Source organism: Ambystoma mexicanum, chromosome 13 (assembly GCF_040938575.1).
Source record: "Ambystoma mexicanum isolate Mex_15411 chromosome 13, UKY_AmexF1_1, whole genome shotgun sequence".
NCBI classification, from domain to species: Eukaryota; Metazoa; Chordata; class Amphibia; order Caudata; family Ambystomatidae; genus Ambystoma; species Ambystoma mexicanum.
This window is the reverse complement of record NC_090938.1, coordinates 110,555,743-110,576,660: the sequence shown is the minus strand read 5'-3', so window position 1 is coordinate 110,576,660 and position 20,918 is coordinate 110,555,743. Positions and strand designations below refer to the sequence as shown.

Sequence of the window (20,918 nt, the reverse complement as noted above, 5' to 3'; positions counted from 1 at the left end):
CCACAGACTTATAATTCCTGCGGCCTGCCTGCCAGAAACGGTAGTACCGGTGTGTCGGAACTACCGGCATTTTTACAGAAAACCTGTAATAAGGCCTTTGTGGCAAAAAGTAGGATAGAAGCTCCCGTGCAGGCACGACTGACTAGATATACTATCACCAGCCAGTGGCTCCAAGAAGGATCAGACCCCACGGTGAAAAACTCCCCACAGGGAGAAAAACCTCAATGTTTCAGGGATTCCTCACAAGATCTTCATATAGGCTGCTGAGCAGGAGGCTGGCAATCATGGACCGAGTAACCAGGAAGTAGCCAGTATTGAAGTACGAGGAATCTAGGATGGAGAAGAGCGCAGGTGAAGAATCGGGATACAGAAGAGAGAAGCACAAGAGAGACGAAGAAAACACAGCAACTAGGAGTTTGAACGCAACAAGAGTTTTATTTATTTATTTATTTGCGTTAATAAAGCGCAGCAGCAGCCCTGGGGCATCGTAACGCTGTTACAGAAGATTCAGCTTGACAAGACAACAAGTTTAACAATGAGCATGTAGGAGGTACAGCTGTTCTGGTTACAGTTAACGACACGTTACACATATAGGTTAGGTTCTAACAGAATAGTGAAGTTTTAAGCATTTTGCGGAATGCAGGGTATGAAGTCTCATTTCTTAGGGTTGTGGTCGGTGCGTTCCAGTTTTTGGGAGCCAAGTGTTGGAAACTAGATCCTCCAGCTTTGGTTCTCTTGAAAGCTGGTACATAAATCTGGTTGGTCAGGTGGGATCAGGTGGGTCTGTTAGAAAGGTTACGGGTGATTCTTTCTGATAGGTAGGGTGGGGCATCGGTAGAGAGGCATCTGTGTGTTATGGCCAATGTTTTGAAGAGTATGCGTTCTTTTACCGGTAATCATTATGCATTTTTTCTGGCTTGTGAGATGTGTTCCCTTTTGGGAATACTCAGGGCAGCCCTGAGGGCGTTGTTCTGTGTGACTTGAAGTATGTTGATGTTTTTAGCAGAGGTGCCCAGGAATAGAGCATTTCAGTAGTCTAGTTTAGTGCCTACTGTGGCTCTGGCTATGGACAGGCAGTTTTTGGCCGAGAAGAAGGGCTTGACAGCATTAATCATCTTCGTAGTGAGTGCGGCTGAGGACGCTATGGCATTAACCTGGCGTGACATGAATAAGGATGAGCCAAGGTATACTCCTAGGGTCTTTACCGCTGCTCAGACGATGATGGTAGAATTGTCAATAATTAATGATTTGTATTGAGGTGGGAGCTTGTTGAGTGTGTCTGTTGAACCTTCTATGAGGATCTCTGTTTTGTCCCCGTTTAAGCAAAGACCGTTGGCCGCCATCCATGTCTGAATGGCAGAGTAGACCTTGGTTAGTGCTGCAGCGTCTTGTTTGTATGCGCCTGTTAGAGTGGGTAGTACCTAAGTGTCATCAGCGTAGTTGATATGTGCTATGTCTTGGCAATCCAGATCATTGAAAAGCGGGAGGGTGAAGATATTGGGGGCAGTGCATGAGCCCTGTGGGAAGCCGCAATGGATGGTAGTGGGGAGGCGCATGCAGAGTTGGAGAGGACTTTCATGAGCCTACCATTTAGGAAGCATGCAACCGCAGGTAATTGCCTAGAATATCGTGGTGGTTTGAAGCCGTTCTTATGTTTGAATATGGCGGCGCCCATCTTGAGACGTCATCACAATGTTACATGCCGTGGTCCGGTGCCATCTTGGGAGAACACTAGACTGCTGTTGGTGATTCCCAAGTAGCATCCTTCTATGCCGGTACACAGATGCTGGTTTCAGCCATCACTGATCCCATAACTTGCGGTGAGCTTGACTGCTGACATGGACTCTTCACCTCGACCTGAAATCCTGCTAGGGTCAGCGTCCTGTCCATTATCAGCGGGTGAGGCTGCCCCTGAGGACTTGCAAGGAGAAATAGATTGTGGGGTAGACAGATTGGAAGTACTGGAAACCATGCTTACGTAGTCGGAAGCTGAGTTAAATGGACCAGCTCTGCTCAATCCTGATGGACCTGCGCCTGACTTCTTACAGGTGCAGATGACAGCTGATAGGTGGAGCATGGGCACACGCTCTGTGTCTAAAGTACTACAAATATCAACTTTTTTTTGGGCACTTGTAGTCTGGTTTCAAGTTACAGTTTGTTTAAGAGTAGGTTTTCCTTTTAGGCTTTAGCAAAGTTTATACTGTGGAGTAAAAGAAATACTTTATTTTTGCTCAAATCTGTCTGGTTGAGTTTTAGTATTAAAGAAAGGAAAGCATCATGATCGCCTTTAGTCTTGACATAGAATCCCTTCAATTCCCTCCTTAACATAGATATGACCATTGAGCAAAGCATTGAGGCCTTATCTTCAATGGATGCGAGAGGGTGGGGCAGTCTGTGGATGTGCAACCACTCTTTTCTCATTTTTGGCATAATGATAATAGTGATACTAATAATAGAGGGCAGAAGGATTAAGAATACAATAGTTGCTAAGTAACCAACTTTTTGTATGACATTACCCACTCTAATAAAAAATAGGAAGAACACAGCACATTGAAGTAGTATATACTGTGTAAGTGGTTTTCTCTATTTAGCTTAGGTGTGCTTTCTTGTATGGCTGACTGGTAATGCTAAAAGTGTACTAACCTTTCACATGGATAGTATGAAACCCTAATCAGAAGGTGCTATGAAAAATTTAAATGGGCAATATTTCACCTGGTAAGACTTTAACTGAGGTCTTGTCTGGAAGATTGAGGGATATTTAAAAAGATGGTAACCTTGATAAAGTATAATATTTTGAGATCTAACATGAAATGTGTTACCTATTTTTTCTGCCTCTTTTGACATCTTATCTTTCAATAACCTTCTTTCTGATTTTGTTTTATTTCAACTACAATACATTTTTTTCTCATTTCATACTTTATCTGTTTTAACAGGGACACGAAACCTTTCAAAGATTTGACACATTCAATTCTAAATACAATCCAATGGGTGCAAGTGTGCTGCGAGATATTTACTTGAAGACAGACAATTACATTGGTGGTGAATATTTTGCTACAGTTCTCAAGGTATGGTCCAAATTGTCGTATTCATTCTCAGTCACTTATGGAAATATGTGATAACTCGTTAATCATGATCATTTAACGTGACAGCAAGAAATTATTTCTCTCTTGATAAATGCCCTTTGTTGAGGTTCTATGAGTATTAGTCAAAATACTTTTTATAATCCATGCTCTATTTGTAAATGTATAGGCCAGTTGATTTAAAAACTGTGGTTATAATCTTTTCACTTTTTTTGTTTTGTATGCTAGAATCAAACCAGATATTTGCTTTGTAATATCTCAACAACTAAAATACTCGACTCAGAATTTCTGTGAATTGTCTAATGTGATCCTTTTTTGTTTTATACATTTTTCAAATGGATTATGGATCTATAGAAATATATTTTTCTAAAGTCCTCCTGAATTGTCTTTGCAATTGCGTGGTACTATTTGATGAACATCTGTTCTTAAAGACAGCTGAAACGAGACTAACATTTATTGTTCTACCGCTAGCTAAAAGCATATATCATGTTAAACCTATGAACTGGTTTTGTGCAGCTTTGTTAACTCACAAAAACCTGCATTGCATTAATCATTTAATACATTTGCAAGTCCAGTTGTTTGGTTTTAGAGTGATAGAGTGAGTGGGACTGATGTATTTCTGTTGTCTCCTATTGAATATACTGAATGCCTCCAAATTATTGAGTAGTCTAGGCTTGGCTAGGCTGCATAGAAAATATACTAGAGCTTTGGTTTCCCGCTTGCTAGACTTCAAGAGCTGTTGAGTACTATGCTGCACTGCATGAGGTGTTCAAATGGATCAGCCTTTTATATGCATCCCTTTAATCTCTCTAGTTAACACTAAGTGGGATAAAGGGTGCAAGGTGGCAGAATCAGTGTTCATTAGCCCAGGAGGTCAGCCTCTAAAGGTCAGGTTCAGTAGTGGCAGCAGCTAGAAGCGGAACATTTCTTTGCCTGACAATAAGTTAAACACATAGAAAAACTAGCTACATGTTGTCTCCAAACGGTTAATTTAGATTCATTTTAAGCACTGGGATTAGTTGAAAGCTTAAACTGCCACCTTTCCCCTGATATACAGGCCAGTGGGATCATTGAACTTAGTCACTAGAATTTATTTTATTAGCAAGGTGACGAGTAAGGTGTAAGTAATGCTTTGTGTAAAAACAAAAATCTTCACAACCAGCCTGATATGTTAAATGGTATAGGCTATCTTCATTGCATTGTAAATAGCAGATTCTACTATACCCAACAAAATTATACTTATTTAATCATGTGGGCAAAGATAAAAATGCAGAAAGGACTGCATACAAGTTCCACAAAAGGCCCTAGGGGTCTACATATATATTAACCTGTCCTAGTGGGAGGAACCCTCTAAATAGGCCTCCCCTCTACCAACTCTCCCAGTTATGCTCCCTTTATTGTCTCATTTTTTTGTACAGCACTCACTTACTTGCTAGCTAGGTTTGGCTATGTAAATGCTATACACACATACATACGTACATGCATAGGTAGGTATTTACTCTTCTGCCACACAGCAGTAATCTGCATTCGAAATGTAAAGTGTGATCATTTAAAAAGCTAGTGATGTAGACAAACTGCTGCACATTTTTTGCACCCAGCTACTTTTGTAAAGATCTACTGTTGTTAACACATGCCATGTTGCACCTTTGTAGTTTAAAAATTGAGGTATAAGAGTATAAGAATGCAATATGATGTAAACCTAAATGCCAAGACTTTTAAAAAAATTTCACAAAAGGCACAGACAGCCTGAGAACTTGCCAAAGTGATATCGTACTAACAAGGCTTAGACACATTGTAGAAGATCTTGGCTGATAACGCCACATTCTTGCATTAGTTATTGATAGAGGAGATATCCACAACAAGGTTTAACAGATTTGTATGTACCAGACATGCACAGATGCACCATCAGTAGTCAGGAACAGTTAGGAACACAGCTGAGCTGTAGCTGGAATGGCAGTTTTGGCTGTTTGTCAATCATGGTTTGCCTTACCGCTCATGCTACACCCTGTCTACTCCACTGATCATTTTGCCTTTCATGGATCTCTAAAAAGGTAACAATAGTAGAATGATCCTGTTGCTAATAAGTCTCAAGACAAGTATACCTTTTTGTGCTTTAGTGTGAAAATCCCACTTTTACACCTGAAAATATGAAGCAATTCCTAATTCAATGGGATCTGCCGGTTTAACTGCGGCCTTGTGCACTACCACATACCATAGTCCTCTGAAAATGACCCTTTTTGAGGCACACAGTGGCAGCACAGTCCCCATGCCAAGACAGTAAGTTGCCAGGTACCTGTAAAGTGCTTTGCAGAGATCGCATATGAAGAATGGTCATCTGCTGATACAAAGTGCAGTCCTGTGAGGGAACGCAGGCCAGTGGGTGCCCAAGGACAACTGCTTGGAGGGATGGTGGGGGGGCTGCAGGCGATTGGGAGGATGGCCATGACACAGCTGACAGCTGATACAGTTTTGTACTTTCAGCTGACAATTTGATAATGGGGGTTTAAGGAGAATAATCATACTTAAAAGGCTTGGGTGCCCATTTATCAAGTAGAATGTTGTCACCTTCCATTCAGTCTACAAAGGTTTTAGGATTGCAAAAAACAGAACTGGGTCAGTTCAGGAATAATTGAAGATATAACATTTAGTGAAACCAGTCAGATCTTGTAAACAGTAAGATAAGAAACAATAAAACACATCATCATTTTTTAGGTTTTAGCTCATGGTTGTCACTTCAGCTAAAATCATTTTTTAAAATTATTATTAATGTGTTATGGCAAAAAAATGATCTTTCATATATAAAATCCAAAGTTATATAAGAAGACAATTTCATTTTCGAAAATAACACAATTAAGATAAAAATCAATATAAAAAGAAAATCATTACACCATTACAATCATTGCAACAAACCAATCTCCATTAACATTCTAAGTACGTCAATAATTAGAAATGTTTTGTATCCTGCACATGATCTTTCCCAGAAATCATCTGAATTAAGCCACTCAGGCTGATGGACAAAATGGCCTAAGAAAGTTTGGCTCAATTGATGTAGGACTGGACATGCGATCACGATAAGCTTAAAAGTTTCCTTCTCTTCCTGCCCAAGGTAAAATTGACAAATGCCATCTATTTCCTGAGGTATATGGCGTGCTTCCAAAATAACACCTGTGTGCAGCAGGTTTAAATGAAATATTTTTTACAAACTGCACCAGAATGGATTGGGAAATGTACTGAGGTATCTCGGTAATGTACCAGCTGGCTTGTCAATTCTTGAGAATGATGAATGCAAGCGATAGCTTTGCACCTTACGTATCGTGGTGGACCAGTCAGCGATCATGATTAACTTTTTTACCCAAACTTGATTTTTCCCCTCAAATCAACCATTGATCAACCACTATTCTCTAAGACTGATTCAGCCATATCCTTAAGCTTACATAATGCTGGGACCGTTTCTCTGCTCATTGCAACTTTTAAATCAACATAAAGGGATGATGCCTGGGGTGATGTTATCTTCTCATATAATCATACGATTCTCCACTCTAACCATGCCTTAAGCAAGTATGAACCAAGTTCAAAGCGCAAAGAGGCTATTGGGAGAGAAAGTGGGAGGTTGAGAGCCTTTGTCCAGATTCGACCCACCAAACACTCCCAATTCAAGCCATATGCTTGTGGTTTGATTTCAATTCCATATTTTATGGCAGGAATCACTTTTGCTTTATAAAAATTAATTAGATTGGAATAGAGAATCTACAAAGTTTGAGCAATAGCCTCCACATCTGATAAACAAATTGGTCTATTTTCCCTTCCAATCGTGCTTGGATGTTGAGCACGTTAGGATGGGGGGGCTATATCAAAACCTAGGCAAGTGACTTCTTTCGTACGAATTATTTAGACTGACTCTGAGAACCATCTAAACCCCACACTGCTTCTTGCTTTTTTGGAAAAACAAATAATCTGCAACTTCTTAGTATTGATTATCAGATCATTTAATGAGGCATACTGAGTGAGAGCATTTAAGAGCCGCTGGAGGCCTATCGGAGTTACGCCTATCGGAGTTACGTCATCTGATCCCCAGCCTTTGGGGTAATGAAGGCAGCTGTCTGGAGTGTGTCTCCAATATCTGCAGGGTAAAGATTAAATAGGCAGGTGGTCAAGATGCACCGCTGCCAAAGACCTCTTCCAGTGTTAAATGGATGAGTCAGGGCACCCTGACCATCCAGCCTGATCTGAACCTTGGTATATTCATGAATATATTCAATTATGGCTAGAAGCGGGGACGTAAGGCGCCAAGATTTCAATTTCTGCCCTAATCTACCCTGGTTAATAGTATCAAAGACTTTTGAGAAGTCAATGAGAGCCACATAAAGAATGGAATTTTTGATAAAATATGCACCCGGAAGTGGCCCGCAAGTGGGCTGTTAGGCTGGTTGTTTTGCTCTGCTGACGAGCCGCAGGAATATTTCTTGGATCACTTTGCTGCATTGGAAGCGCCCATCGGCAAGCAGAAGTTGGGAAGGGATCGCAACACAGACCAACCCCGCCCCCAGCGTCATAACAGCCGCCTATTTCTGGGTCGCGCACAGCGCACGCGCACCCGGAAGTAGCCCGCAAGTGGGCTGTTAGGCTGTTTGTTTTGCTCTGCTGAAGAGCTGCAGGAATATTTCTTGGATCACTTTGCTGCATTGGAAGCGCCCGTCTGCAAGCAGAAGTTGGGAGGGGATCGCAACACGGACCAAGTAATTGATTTCTTATCCTATAGACTTGCTGCTTATCTCTTGAGGAACTCTATGCAGGTCTCACTGAGCTCATTTAGCTCGGTCGCCCCTGTGACGCAGAGCTAATCACTGCTTCTTTTTTTAATTTCAGCCCCGCCTACCCTGCGTCATCACAGCCTCCTATTTCTGGGTCGCGCACGAGCACCGCGCGCGCACCCCGGAAGTGGTCCGCAAGTAGGCTGTTGGGCTGAGTCGTTGAGGCGGGAGGCTTAGACCATTTCCAATCGCTGTTGAGCGAAAATTTGGTGATAATATTTACCCTTGATTCTAATGTTATGTGATTTGGGTGCTATGTATTTTTGTTAAATTTGGTAAATAACCTGTGTCAAAGGGATTCCTATGCTGAAAAGGGTATTAAGTTGCTTAATGTGCAAATCTGCTCTATGGGAATACATTGCGAAGCATACCTTGACATTTTGACATGAAAAGGAAAATATTGCTTGGGCGAATTGAGAGAAAGGAGACATCATTAGGGCCCAAGACTAGACGCATGAGTGTGGCGTGCGCATCAGTACTACCATTTCCAGGGACGTCTGAATGTGCACAACAATGCTTGCTAGGCAGCAGGACAAATAGCCCAGAAATCGCCACCAAAAATAAGACAGAAATTCATGAATCCTCACAATCATTATTTGCCGAGGAAAGAGTTAGTGACCCTCTAGATAACATAAATAATGATCACCTGAATGTCACAAGTGAAATAGTTCAGATAACTGATTCCAATCAATCCTTTTTGGATACCCCGCCAATCTTTTCTACAGGAGAGATTTCATTAATGTGCCTATCTCAGCACTTAGATCCCCTTGAGCAGGAGACTATACCTAGAAAACTAAGCCCGATAAGGCACCACTCTTCAACTGTATTAGACACAAATGTCAACAATCAAATCATTGCTGAACTAAAGAAGCAACCTAGGCAATTGAATGAGATTGTATTAGTTCTGACCTCCATGGCAGAAGTATGTTGTAACAAATGGAAAGATATTATTGGAATTGGGGCTTCGGACCTTGCTAATGAATCAAAGGACTATAATACACAGCATGTTACAAATATATCAGTGCTCGTTGTACGATATGCTTCTGTATTTGGATCTGCGGCCAATGAGGCTGGTACTATTGACCAGATTATTTTGGGCGACCCAGAGAATAATGGAGTTTTAGAAGGCTTTACTGTGAGAATATCTAAAAAAAAAAGAAATGTGGCGCAGAAACACCCTGGCACAAAAGGTGCTGAATACTTGCTTGTGTAAGTTTTTAAGAGATCCTAACCTGCGTGATGTGAAGAATACTCCATTACCTAATTCGGAGGTGAAAATTGTAAACGATTCGAGACACGACACTCAGGAGACCATTTCTTCCTCCTTTGGGGGGAACAATTGATCTAGAAGTCCCTCTAAGTGGGAATTCAGAAGTTTCACTCACATTATCTGAGGCTCTTAAGAATCATGAGATGAGATGATTAGCATTAAGGAGTAAACAAACATTGTGTCCTGATGCTTCAGATGACAAAGTGAAGAGGAAAATAGTTGGGCAATCCAGGGCAATAACATGTGCTAGTGCCAACAAGGTTGGGATGTTAATTGTAGAGGGTGGTCCGGTGAAAAGCTGTCCAGAAACAAATCATGAAATGTATACTCCCTCTAAATCGATAGGATAACTCACAGAAGTAAGTGAACAGATGAAAAATATACAGCCCAACATGAATACGCTGAAAAATGTACTCCCGTTAAAGGTTAATGACACAAGAGTAATAGATACTACACCAACCACTAATGCTTAGATTATAGAACAGGCTAAGTTATCTGAGCCTATGGTGAGAATGATTATTGAAGAAATACTGATGAAACAAAAACTCGAGATGCAACTATCAGCTAAAAATAGGAGCCCGCTAAGAACAAACTTGGGCATCATAGATCAGCTAAAAATAGGAGCCCGCTAAGAACAAACTTGGGCATCATAGATTTAAAATCTCCACGATTAGTACCTGCCCAAAGTGGGGTAGTACATAATGGTTTAAATGATGGTAAAACATTGGGGGACAAACAAAGATATAAAGCAACAGGGGAAAGGAATGACAACTCTTATTTTCCCATAGATCAAACAATGTATTTAAGGAAAGCTGTTAATCCAAAGCCAAGTTTGATTTTGCAATATATTTTTGATAGGGATGGTCCTCTGTCCCTGAACAGACCATACATTCTAAGCCTGTTTGCAGATATACACAAATTGAATTTGATAACATCAGCTGACAAAAAAATTGGTCGACTTTATCCATCAATATAGACTTGATTATGTGAGGGTGTTGATTCCATCACCTAAAGCAGTAAATAAGGGGCAGCCTAAAGGAGGCCTTGCTGTAGCCATCCCAAACAACAAATCGATTCATATTGAATCGGAATCTCACATTCAAGATTCGATTATGGTGATTACATTCAGAATCACTACTGAAGAGGGCCCAGTGTATCTGATGCTAATAAATATATATTGGAATGCTCTTGATTATACTGATAGCACCTTGGAATCGAATATTAGAAAACTCGACAACCTAATAGAAGATTGGTTAGGGTTGAAACCGGGGGCGTCCATTATTCTTGTGGGGGATCTAAATGCAGATTGCAATTTACATAACAGTAGCATGGTTTGGGCAATACCTTCCTCTGATGTTCGGAAGGTTAATGATAAATGTAAAAGGTATAGAGGAAGTATGTGGATGAGGTTTTTAAAAAGTTGGGGCCTAAACCTTATGTATAATACAACGCCGACTTGGTCATCGAGAGGTGATTCATCCATAATTGATTATATGTTTGTAAGTATGGACCTCTACCTTTTTATGGGAAATACGGAGGTTTTTCCCACAGATGCTAGTGATCAGGCTATGTTATCAGGTATTTTGCCATGGACAAAAAAGTTGATTCACTGTTTAGCCATTGTGCGAATGTTGAGATCAATGAGAAAGGTTTACAAATTAAATGGAATTCAGGTAAAATAGCTAATTTCAACGATAGAATGTTATTTGAGTATGAGTCACAAACATTTGAGAGCATAAGGGTAACCTACACTGTTGGGAAATTTTCTGAGCATTTGGAGGGGGTGATGAATAAGTATTGTAGGAAGGTTGGGGCCAAAGAAACAAAGGCAGCTACACATAAGCATAAATATGACCTAGAAACTAAACAGAGAAAAGGCCTTTTAAAAAGAGAAATTTGGATGATGAAGAAACTAAACTTGGACACAGAGTTCTCTTTTAAGAGAATTAAAAAATGTAGGCAGCACTATACAAATTGGTCCATAAACCATCGGGTATGTAGGCAACAAAAAGATGCTGAAGCCCTGTTTCAAACAATAAAGACTTCGAACAGAAGATCTTTCTGGTCACTAATAAACAGTACAGAAAGAACGCAAACCCAGCTTGCTCTGAACCCAATTAGTGCAGATGAGTGGACAGAACAGTTTCTGAATCTGTATAGAGACTCCACTTCACAGCCAATGGAATGGGATAAGAGTAGTCATCACAAAAGGGAGTTGGCTGTATCTATGGAAAATATAAAGGGATACATACTAAAATCAAAAGCCTCCAAAACTCCAGGCCCAAATAATTTGTTGTTTATGACTATAAAAAACAATTTGGAATTATAGGCAAGAATTCTTCATTTTTTATTTAGTGATGTGCTCTCAAAGGAGACGATACCCAACTCATGGTTCATGTCTTACGTCCTGCCAATCTTTAAGAAGGGCAATAGATTGTGCACCTCAAATTATCGCCCAATCTCTTTAATGAATATAGAAGCCAAGGTTTTCTCAACCATTGTGTTAGGCAGGTTGCTACTATGGATTGAGAATAGTGATATATTAGACATAAAACAACTTGGATTTAGAAGGGAAATAGGCACAGACGCAGGGGGGATGCTAGTGACCCAGTTACAATGTAATGCTCATACAAAAAAGAAAGGAGCGCTTTATGTCGCATCAGTGGATTTATCTGCGGCCTTTGATATGGTCGACAGACCAACTCTCTGGAGGAGACTGTTGTATTTAGGTATGGATGCAGATTTGCTTGAGATGGTGGTAAAATTTATTCAGACACCTTGATAAGTTTTAGGCTAAACAATGATGGCAGGGTGTCGAATCCAATTAAGGTTAATAATGACCTCAAACAGGGATGTGCACTTGCTGCAATCTTATTTAACCTGTATGTATCATCTGCTGGTCAATTTTTAGATGGGAAAGGTCTGGTCTCTTCGAAACTTGGTCAATTGTCGGTGCAATGGTCCGCATATGCCGATGACTTTCTGTTATTCGACACCATTAAAATAGGGTTGCAGCGCCTATTTAATGAATTTGTAGTGTTTAAGAAGGGTTTGAAGCTTAAAATAAATGCATCGAAAACAGTCATGATAAACCTGGTGCAAAGCAAAAGAAAAACTGCAGGCGCCTTATGGTTTTGCGATGGCACAGGCATCAAATTGCAGAAATCATTTAAATATCTGGGCTTTGTATTCTCAAGTACTCCATCTTAAAAATTGTTTGAAAATGAAAGCCCTTGACGCTGCCAAACAACAAAAAATTATTGAAAGGAAATACGGGAGATACTCATTGTATGCTTGCATTGAATTCTATAGTAAAAAAAATAATCCCTCGGCTCAGCTAGGTATGGAATTTATATCTGACTCAATAGTTCCATACTTAAAAGTAATTGAAGGCCTGATTTGGAGAATTATTTTGTATTTTATGCCAAAATGCATTCCATTTGAAATAATTAGATATGAGCTTGAGCTTTCCTCTCTCCAAAGTGTCATGTTATGGAACAAGGCTGCCTTATTAAGGAAATGTTTGATGGGAAAAAAAATCTGATATATAGTTATCTAGCCTATGACAAAACCGGTCCTTTTATGAAAGAATTGAATGAAAGTGTAGAACAATCTTTATCTAAAATGGGTCTATCATTACAAAATTTTCTGGAACAACCTTTTAAAGTGAAATCTATGATAAAGGCACTGGACTGGGTAGGAAATAATGTCATCATATTAAACTCAAATATATATGTACAGTCTGTGTCTCTTTGGAAATGGTATCCGGAACCTGAATCATATATTCTGAAATATCCCTCCCGATCGATCCAGAATCATATAATAAGATTTAGATCAAATGTGCTAAACACTCAGGAAATTAGAAATATTCGTTATCCAGCATTAGATGAATACAAATTTTGTAGGAAGTGTCTTATTGATGGGGAAAAGGAAACCATGTACCATCTAGTGTTAAAGTGCCCCAATTTATTGAAAAAAATAATTGAATATTTTAAGCAATTTGTACTGAATACATCGCAAGTGGATTGTGAACAGCTATGGTTTGAAATGCTCCATGGCAAATCAATGCTGCTAAAAATAAGAACTACTGCTTTCTTGATGAATGTCTGTGGATTGGAATAGAACTTTTCAAGGCTTAATATAAGGTACCCACATGTGCTGGTAGACATTGCCTCTTTTTGAAAATTACAATAGGACGGCTCAGTCCCAAGGATGGGGAAAAGCAAACCCTATAACATTTTGTGTAAAAGTGTAAGAACTGAATGTCAAAAGACCCAAATATTTTAGGCAATAGGAAATGCATATATCTCAAGCAGTGGTCGAAGTGAGCGGGAGCAGTCAGGAGCGGTGCTCCTCTACTTTTTTAAATTACCTTTTACAGCTCCTATACTTTCATTTTAAAAAGAAACCGTTCCAGAATGGTTTTGGTTTAAAATAAAAGTGTAGGAGGAAGTTTAAACTTGCACTTTTAGTGCACTGCACTGAACGTTCCCTTGAACAGCAGGTGCAAGTGTTTGGGGGTGTGTATTGTGTCTGGGAGGGGACATGGTGATAAGGTTTGTGGGGAGTGGGTGGAGGCCCCAGAGGTGTTAATGTTAATGTTAATGTTAAAGGTCATTTGTACCGCGCACTATCACCACCGGAGTGGTCCCCTGGCGCTCTGGCGGCTCTGAAAGAGGGGGGGAGGGTGGGATAGTGGGTGGAGGCTGGAAAAGTGCAAGATTGCAGTGATGTGCTGTTGGCAGCCTGTTAGGGAGAATTCTCTGTTTAGGCTGAATTTCCCTACCTAGTGAGTCCCCCAGCAGCTTTGCTGGATTTCTGGGGTTCTTTTTTTTCTCCTGCCAAGAGTGAGACTCTTTTTACCCTCACTCTTGGACATGTTGAACTGTGTTATCTTGGACAAACCTTGTGTTGAATGGGCTATGGGGTCTTTTACTCCATAGGGCCTCATATATTTTTGTGATGTGGGTTACACAGCACCTTCTGTGCCGTGACCCAGGGGTGTCCTAGGGACTCCCCAACATAGACTCCATACCCTGGGACTGACTACTGTCTCCCAGGGCATGTAAAGTCACAAAAGACTTTGCTAGTCTTGAATCCTGAACAGAACCAGTACAAACCATCATATTGTGGACGTACTGGCTGGGGCAATTCGATTGCCCCAGGGTCTGTTAGTCGAGGGGGCACGTCTCCGTCCCCCCTGATCGAGTTTTGGCTGGTGGCAGTGGAAACTACGTTTTATATTCGACCGCGAATATTTTCCTATGGGATTTCCCATTGTTTTAGGCTAACACATTTAATTATTTATTTACGGTAGCCTTAAACATACCGCCGGTTTATATATTTATTTTTATAACTCCGGTTGGGACTTTTTGCCAAAACTTGATTCTAAAATGGCGTTGGTGTTCGCCTCTGTAACTCTGACCCAAAGTGGAGCCCTTTGTTCCACTTTTGGCGGGCTTCTCCACAGAAGCCCTCCAAAGTGGTGCCACTCTGTCTGGGGTACTTAGGAGGGGTGGAGGGGGATTTAGGCACCCTGGACTGAGTTACCTTGGTAACTCAAGTCGCACTCCGTCCTGATTGGCCCAAGTGGTGAGCCGCCCGGCTCACCACTTAGCATGTTTGAGTGACAGCTAGGCTGGGTGAATGGGGGTTTGCTGCATAAAAGCAGGGCTTTGGGGACTGGGACTTCAGAAGTCGCCACAGGACCAAGAATCCGACGAGGGAAGAGCCGAGCCGACCTGCTTCGACGACACCACCCGGTGGAGCCCTGCTGAACCGTCTCACCACTTTTCCCGACGACCGAGGAGAACTCTTAACGGAGTGGCTCCTTCCCTTTACTGGTGGGGACAACCAGTTTTCGCCTTCTTTTCGCTTCTCGAGGTATCTCGTGGCCGCCTTGCCAGTGCCAAGCACCCCGGCAACCGGAACCCCACCACTTTTACCTCAAACCACGAAAGTCGGTACAACCCTTTAACCGGAGGACTCCGCGGCTGGTTTCTTCCCGGGCAGTGCAACGACCTTCTTCTTCTGCTCTTCAGCGAGAACTTCTTCTCCCCTGACCGACGTCGAGCCTTGCTGCCACTGCCTGGAACAACTGCCACCGCTGGAGGATCCTCTCCGCTTAAGGTACCGTGTTCCGCCTGGCTTCCCTTGCTACCGACTGTACGGGGTAGATTTAGCCCCCGGCTTTCGACCCTGGGAGTGCCTGGGACACCCTGGCTAAACTTTCTAAACCACTCTAAACTCTTTTTAACTCCTTGCAAGACTTTGAATCCCTAATAACAGTGTGATCTTGGGCACATTTTCGCTCCGGCTACTCTAAGAGTGGGCCCTGCCTAGTGACTTTTGCTCACCTGTGCTTCTTTGAACCTATTGCAAGTGTTCTGGATCTTAGAGTGGTGTGTTTAACCCATTTCTGCTTTTTCTCTCCCTTTCTTGGAAACTACTAGAGTGTCATCTAACGTTAAGCACTCACCTCTGGTTTAATTAAGTGGTGTTAACCTAGAGTTGTCTAGATAGGAGAAAGGATTGAATCTACTTTCGTTATAACTGTGTTTGAAGTGTTTACTATACTTTGCTAGAGTGCTTTCAACTTATGTGTGTTTAATAAATAACTATATACTTTTGAAACCAAGCTCTGGTCAGTGTTTGCTTGTGCTATTGTGTCTGGGTACATATTGTGTATACTCTGCATACTGCCTAACTCTTCTTGAGAGAAGTCTGACTGCTCAGCCACAGCTACCAGGTAAATCTGGGTGGTACAGACTGCTACCAAAGGGGTTTACTGCTCTACCTGTAGTCTTAAATCTTTTGCAGTGTTCCCCAAGGGAACTGCACAGGTTTCTGCCTAACACTGGTGTACAGCGGTGGGATTTGTATTGAGTATACATTTTATTGTGCTTTAGATACCTTAGTGCAACTAACCACAAAGCTTAGCACTGTAAAAAGTAATCCTCTAACATGTCAGTTATAGAAAACTATAGTCAAGAGTCCCTTGCAGCCAAAACTGCTGATTGTTTAAGAGTGCTCTGTAAACATAAGGATCTCCTGACTAAGGGCAAGAAAATGGAGCTGATTGAGAGATTGTTGGCTAACCAAAGTCTGGGTGATGGTTCAGAGGAACCTACCACTCCAGCAACTGTAGATGACAGTATTGAAGTTAACATGGAGCAAAATGTTGATGATTCTGAGGAAGAGTCAGAAGAGGAGGGTGAGGCTGTTGTAACTGTCCCCCCTAGGCCTCTGCCTGCTCTACCTGCTGTACCTACTGGACCTTTACCAGGTCCCACATTTAGTCCTCAGTACTTTGAACTGGAGAAAATGAAGCTAGAATTGGAGTATAAGAAACTTAATGCTCAAACTGACAAAGAATTAAGGCTAAGGGAAATGGAGCTCAAGTATGACTTAGAAATGAAGAAATTATCTGTTGAGAATGCTTCTCTCTCTGGCTCCTCTAGAAGTTCCAGTCCTAAAAGACCCCGGATGCCTAAAGAATTGGTTGGTATGTATGAGCCTAAGTTGGATGTGTTGGATTGGTTGTCTCTGTTTGAATATAATCATGGGCTCCAGAACATCACAGGAAATGACTTGCTCACCTGGTTGTTCTCTAGGCTCCCCCCTGTTGCAACTGATGTGGTAATGGAGATGGGGGAGGAGGATAGGAAGGACTATGAATGTGTGAAACTAGCTTTGATAGCTAGGTTTGGGAAGACCCCTTCCCAGTATCTTAAGAGGTTTAGGAGCCTCAAAAAGCATGATGGTACCCCTTGGGCTACCTGGGTGAGTGAATGTTTGAAAAACTTAGAGGGATGGATTAAGGGTTACAAGGTGAACACTTATGAAGGTATGAAGAATTTGTTTATGTTGGAGACTATTTATGATGCCTGCTCTCCTGAGCTCAGACAACACTTGGCTGATTCCAGGGAATTAGATTCCCGGAAACTAGCTAAGGCTGCTGACTTGTGGGTTGCCAACAGGGCCACTCACAAGGATTCTGGGGTAACTCAGAAGAAGGATGGGGAGAAACAGCCTAAAAAAGACTCCAAAGAGAATTCTAATAATTCCTATCCCAAAGAGGGCCCCAACCCACAAAATAACCAGGGTAAGCCACATGGGAAACCTAGTCAGGCTACTGTACCTTCTGGCCACAAGCCAGAAGGAGGTCAGAACAAGCCACCCTTCCAGAGAGCATTTGGACAATGCTATGTCTGTCAGGGTACTGACCATATCAAAGGAGATCCCAAGTGCAAGGGTAAACCTGCAGGGATCAGCACAGTCTCCTTAGCCTTCACTCCTGAGGATGAAGTACAGATGGCTAGTGCCCACTTTGAACTCTTTGCTGAAGAACCCTTGGGTCTTCAAGCAACTGTAAACTTAGAGCCTATGGGTCTGGTTAGTCCCCAGAATAGGGTTGTGTATAACTCCCTACCTGTTAACTCTAAGGTGTATTATGTGGACAGTGTTCTTGTCAATGGCCAGGATACTCCTGCCAGGAGAGACACTGGGGCCAGCAGAACAGTAGTGGATGAAAGCTTCTTTCAACCTGAGGATGTGGCCAAAGCACCCAAAGGTCCCACTAAAATGTCTGGAGGCCCTGCCCAAATGGTTCCTATTCTACCAGCCCTCATTCAGTGTAACCACATGACAGTGAGGATCCCTGTCAGTGTTCAGACTGAGGTACCTGGGAAGGTCCTGTTGGGGAATGACCTAAGAACTCTAGGAGTAGTGTCACATACCCCCAGGCCTCCCAGTATGGAGAAGCAGAACTTAACCAAATTGGCTAGACAGGCTACCTTGAAGGACCCTTCTAAGCCTGTGGGACCCTCTACTGAGAACCCCACTACAAGCCCTGGTGTTAGTAAGTTGACCTCTAACCCAGGCACATTTCAGGATAGTATGCTAGGAACATGGGAGCCCCAACCAAGCTCCACCCTTGTTCCCCTAGTTTCCGAGTCTCTGACCCCCCCTGCTTCTGAGGAAGAGGTGGATAGACCAACTAGGCCCCTATCTGGACCTGAGAGAACTGGTAATTCTCAGTGCTGGTGGAAAACCAGAAAAGAAAAGTCTAAGGCCAAAAACCTTCGGACTGTTGGACCTTCTACTGAAGACCCCAACTCCAATCCTAATATTAGGGGGGAAACTCCTAAAATAGGTAAAGGTAGATCTAAGAGGAAGGGGAAGCAGGTACATTGCCTAACCCCAACCCCTCCAACCAAGAGGCCTAAAACCCAACCTGCTCCCACAAGAGAGGTGGTGAGGAACCTTGGAGGCCCCTCTAGATCTAAGGGAATCCTTTATAAGGACCCCTTCAAAAAGCCTAACATAGGTTCAGAAGTTGTACCAACTTCTGAGGGACTGGTCAACCAGATCCCCTATAACAAAAAGACTGATGTTCCTCAAAGGGTATGTAGGTCCGTTAGCTTGCAAAAGAAAACCTTTGAGTTCTCCATTGAACATAGGTCAAGGTGTCACCATCAAAATGCTGATGGACTCTCTAGGATGTATATCATCGACTAGAGGTATGAGGTTCATCCAGGAGTGGATTAAATCCTCCTGTCCCTTAGTCTGGGGGGGGGCGAGTGTTAGGGAGAATTCTCTGTTTAGGCTGAATTTCCCTACCTAGTGAGTCCCCCAGCAGCTTTGCTGGATTTCTGGGGTTCTTTTTTTTCTCCTGCCAAGAGTGAGACTCTTTTTACCCTCACTCTTGGACATGTTGAACTGTGTTATCTTGGACAAACCTTGTGTTGAATGGGCTATGGGGTCTTTTACTCCATAGGGCCTCATATATTTTTGTGATGTGGGTTACACAGCACCTTCTGTGCCGTGACCCAGGGGTGTCCTAGGGACTCCCCAACATAGACTCCATACCCTGGGACTGACTACTGTCTCCCAGGGCATGTAAAGTCACAAAAGACTTTGCTAGTCTTGAATCCTGAACAGAACCAGTACAAACCATCATATTGTGGACGTACTGGCTGGGGCAATTCGATTGCCCCAGGGTCTGTTAGTCGAGGGGGCACGTCTCCGTCCCCCCTGATCGAGTTTTGGCTGGTGGCAGTGGAAACTACGTTTTATATTCGACCGCGAATATTTTCCTATGGGATTTCCCATTGTTTTAGGCTAACACATTTAATTATTTATTTACGGTAGCCTTAAACATACCGCCGGTTTATATATTTATTTTTATAACTCCGGTTGGGACTTTTTGCCAAAACTTGATTCTAAAATGGCGTTGGTGTTCGCCTCTGTAACTCTGACCCAAAGTGGAGCCCTTTGTTCCACTTTTGGCGGGCTTCTCCACAGAAGCCCTCCAAAGTGGTGCCACTCTGTCTGGGGTACTTAGGAGGGGTGGAGGGGGATTTAGGCACCCTGGACTGAGTTACCTTGGTAACTCAAGTCGCACTCCGTCCTGATTGGCCCAAGTGGTGAGCCGCCCGGCTCACCACTTAGCATGTTTGAGTGACAGCTAGGCTGGGTGAATGGGGGTTTGCTGCATAAAAGCAGGGCTTTGGGGACTGGGACTTCAGAAGTCGCCACAGGACCAAGAATCCGACGAGGGAAGAGCCGAGCCGACCTGCTTCGACGACACCACCCGGTGGAGCCCTGCTGAACCGTCTCACCACTTTTCCCGACGACCGAGGAGAACTCTTAACGGAGTGGCTCCTTCCCTTTACTGGTGGGGACAACCAGTTTTCGCCTTCTTTTCGCTTCTCGAGGTATCTCGTGGCCGCCTTGCCAGTGCCAAGCACCCCGGCAACCGGAACCCCACCACTTTTACCTCAAACCACGAAAGTCGGTACAACCCTTTAACCGGAGGACTCCGCGGCTGGTTTCTTCCCGGGCAGTGCAACGACCTTCTTCTTCTGCTCTTCAGCGAGAACTTCTTCTCCCCTGACCGACGTCGAGCCTTGCTGCCACTACCTGGAACAACTGCCACCGCTGGAGGATCCTCTCCGCTTAAGGTACCGTGTTCCGCCTGGCTTCCCTTGCTACCGACTGTACGGGGTAGATTTAGCCCCCGGCTTTCGACCCTGGGAGTGCCTGGGACACCCTGGCTAAACTTTCTAAACCACTCTAAACTCTTTTTAACTCCTTGCAAGACTTTGAATCCCTAATAACAGTGTGATCTTGGGCACATTTTCGCTCCGGCTACTCTAAGAGTGGGCCCTGCCTAGTGACTTTTGCTCACCTGTGCTTCTTTGAACCTATTGCAAGTGTTCTGGATCTTAGAGTGGTGTGTTTAACCCATTTCTGCTTTTTCTCTCCCTTTCTTGGAAACTACTAGAGTGTCATCTAACGTTAAGCACTCACCTCTGTTTTAATTAAGTGGTGTTAACCTAGAGTTGTCTAGATAGGAGAAAGGATTGAATCTACTTTCGTTATAACTGTGTTTGAAGTGTTTACTATACTTTGCTAGAGTGCTTTCAACTTATGTGTGTTTAATAAATAACTATATACTTTTGAAACCAAGCTCTGGTCAGTGTTTGCTTGTGCTATTGTGTCTGGGTACATATTGTGTATACTCTGCATACTGCCTAACTCTTCTTGAGAGAAGTCTGACTGCTCAGCCACAGCTACCAGGTAAATCTGGGTGGTACAGACTGCTACCAAAGGGGTTTACTGCTCTACCTGTAGTCTTAAATCTTTTGCAGTGTTCCCCAAGGGAACTGCACAGGTTTCTGCCTAACACAGCCTCAGCCCGGTGGTTCCGTCGGCTGGGCCTGGGGTGTATGCGGCCGGTAGTCGTCGTGTGCT

At 42.8% G+C, this 20,918-nt stretch overlaps 1 protein-coding gene across 1 annotated transcript in view; it reads left to right on the top strand.

The window, feature by feature from the left end:
- Window positions 1–20,918, top strand: part of LOC138520949 (AMP deaminase 1-like) — a 2,571,753-nt gene that overhangs the window by 983,519 nt on the left and 1,567,316 nt on the right. Inside the window, exon 5 of the mRNA XM_069633401.1 lies at window positions 2,934–3,065. Coding sequence (XP_069489502.1) covers window positions 2,934–3,065 — 132 coding nt within the window. The remainder of the gene's footprint in view (window positions 1–2,933; window positions 3,066–20,918) is intronic.